The 1725-nt window shown below is 28.3% G+C and overlaps 1 protein-coding gene across 1 annotated transcript in view; it reads right to left on the bottom strand.

The window, feature by feature from the left end:
* The window catches only part of LOC102681329 (cytochrome P450 6a8-like), a 32312-nt gene that overhangs the window by 9937 nt on the left and 20650 nt on the right, over positions 1-1725 (bottom strand). Inside the window, exons 8-10 of the mRNA XM_031509754.1 lie at positions 1094-1619; positions 549-770; positions 7-242 (exon numbers count right to left, since the gene is read on the bottom strand). Coding sequence (XP_031365614.1) covers positions 7-242; positions 549-770; positions 1094-1619 — 984 coding nt within the window. The remainder of the gene's footprint in view (positions 1-6; positions 243-548; positions 771-1093; positions 1620-1725) is intronic.

Below are 1725 nucleotides of genomic sequence, written 5' to 3'. Positions count from 1 at the left end.
TCTTGGCCCATCGCCAAATGGCAAATAACTCATAGGATGTCTGTCAGCGACAGCATCATCCTCAAATCTTTCGGGATCGAATACTTCAGGTTCCGGATAAATATTTGGATCATGTTGAATTCCATATACTGGTATCCATATTTTTGTCCCTTTCGATATTTTAATTTTAGTATCTTTAAACGTATAATTTTCCATCGCTTGTCTGCTTAGTACCGGCAATACTGGATACTTTCTCAGTGTTTCTGTTAGGATATTAATATTTGTTTATTGTTATAACATTAATTTCATCTATAAAGTTTCTATATATTAATATTATATATTTATATATATTATATTATATTATATTTATATTATATTTCTATATATGTGATATAATAAATAATTACAAAAGTAAATATGCTGGTATCCATATCTTTATAAATATCAAATATATCATCATAATGTATTTATTATTATTAATGTTTAGTTAAATTATTTTCTATTTTAACCAGATTATTTTAAAAAATAATTAATAATACAATTAATATAATTTAAGAGTATTTACACACCTTTAAACACTTTGTCTAAATACTTCATTTCTTTCACATCTGTATATGAAAATGCTCCGTCATTATTCTTGCAAACTTCTTTTATTTCTTCTCGTAATTTATCTTGCATTTCCTGATTTTGAGCTAACTCGTAGAGAGCATTCGAAATAGTTGTCGAAGATGTTTCAAATCCAGCGAGGAAGAAGACGAGTGCTTGCGAAGTGAGAAGCGCATCGGTTAATTCTATAAAATATTTGTTACAAATTTATAATTAATATTACATATTAATATAATTACATATATATAATTTATTGCATATTTTTCAAATCGACTATAAATTGGAAAATATATGATTTAAAGTCATAATAAAATTTGAATAATCAAAAATTCAACAACAAATGTTTATTTTCAATAAAACGTTTTAAAAATATAAATATTCATTACGTTCATCTTTATTTTTAAATAACTGACAATATTAATTTTTCTCGCATTAATATGAAAATATGGAAATAAACAAAAAAATTACACTTTCAAGATTTTTTCCTTTAGATTTTTAATGTACTTACCAATATTTTCTAATTTTTCTGGATGTTCCTTTAGTTCTTTCAACGTGTTGACAAAATCTGGTCTGAATACGTTATTCTCCTGTCTATATTTGATCGAGTCACGGATTAGATTTATAAAGAAGTTGTTAATTTCGTGCGATTGTAAGTAACCACCAATTATATCGAACAAAAATGGCATATATAGCCTGGTAAAATCTCTAGCTAAGCGTTTGAAGCTGAATTTGCCAAGTTCTTCCCCCATTCGACGAAATTCGCTTCCTTCGGGCGAAAGAGAATTCATGCACACTCCGAACGCGCAGCTGCCAATTACGTCGGTCGTGAATTTTGCAGCCATATCACGACAGTCCACCGGTTCTCCGCTCTTTCTTACTTTTTCTACGTATTCCTCTAAATTTTTTGCGCAATCCAGTATAAGAGGGAACATATCCTTTAATTTGCCTGATGTAAATACTGGAGAGAGTTTCGTTCTCAATGGTCGCCATGTTTTAGATTCCAATGCGAAGAGAGTTTGAAATATTGGTTCTACCTTTAAATTAAATTATCCCAAGTTTTTATCTTTCTTCATTTTATTTTAAATTATTTTATGCGATTAAATTTTTTTTATCTCGTGCATAATTTACAAAGTGCACGAA

Source organism: Apis dorsata, unplaced genomic scaffold (assembly GCF_000469605.1).
Source record: "Apis dorsata unplaced genomic scaffold, Apis dorsata 1.3 scaffold_172, whole genome shotgun sequence".
In the NCBI taxonomy this organism is placed as follows: domain Eukaryota; kingdom Metazoa; phylum Arthropoda; class Insecta; order Hymenoptera; family Apidae; genus Apis; species Apis dorsata.
Note: the sequence above shows the minus strand (reverse complement) of the source record. Positions and strands in the feature narration are given on the sequence as shown.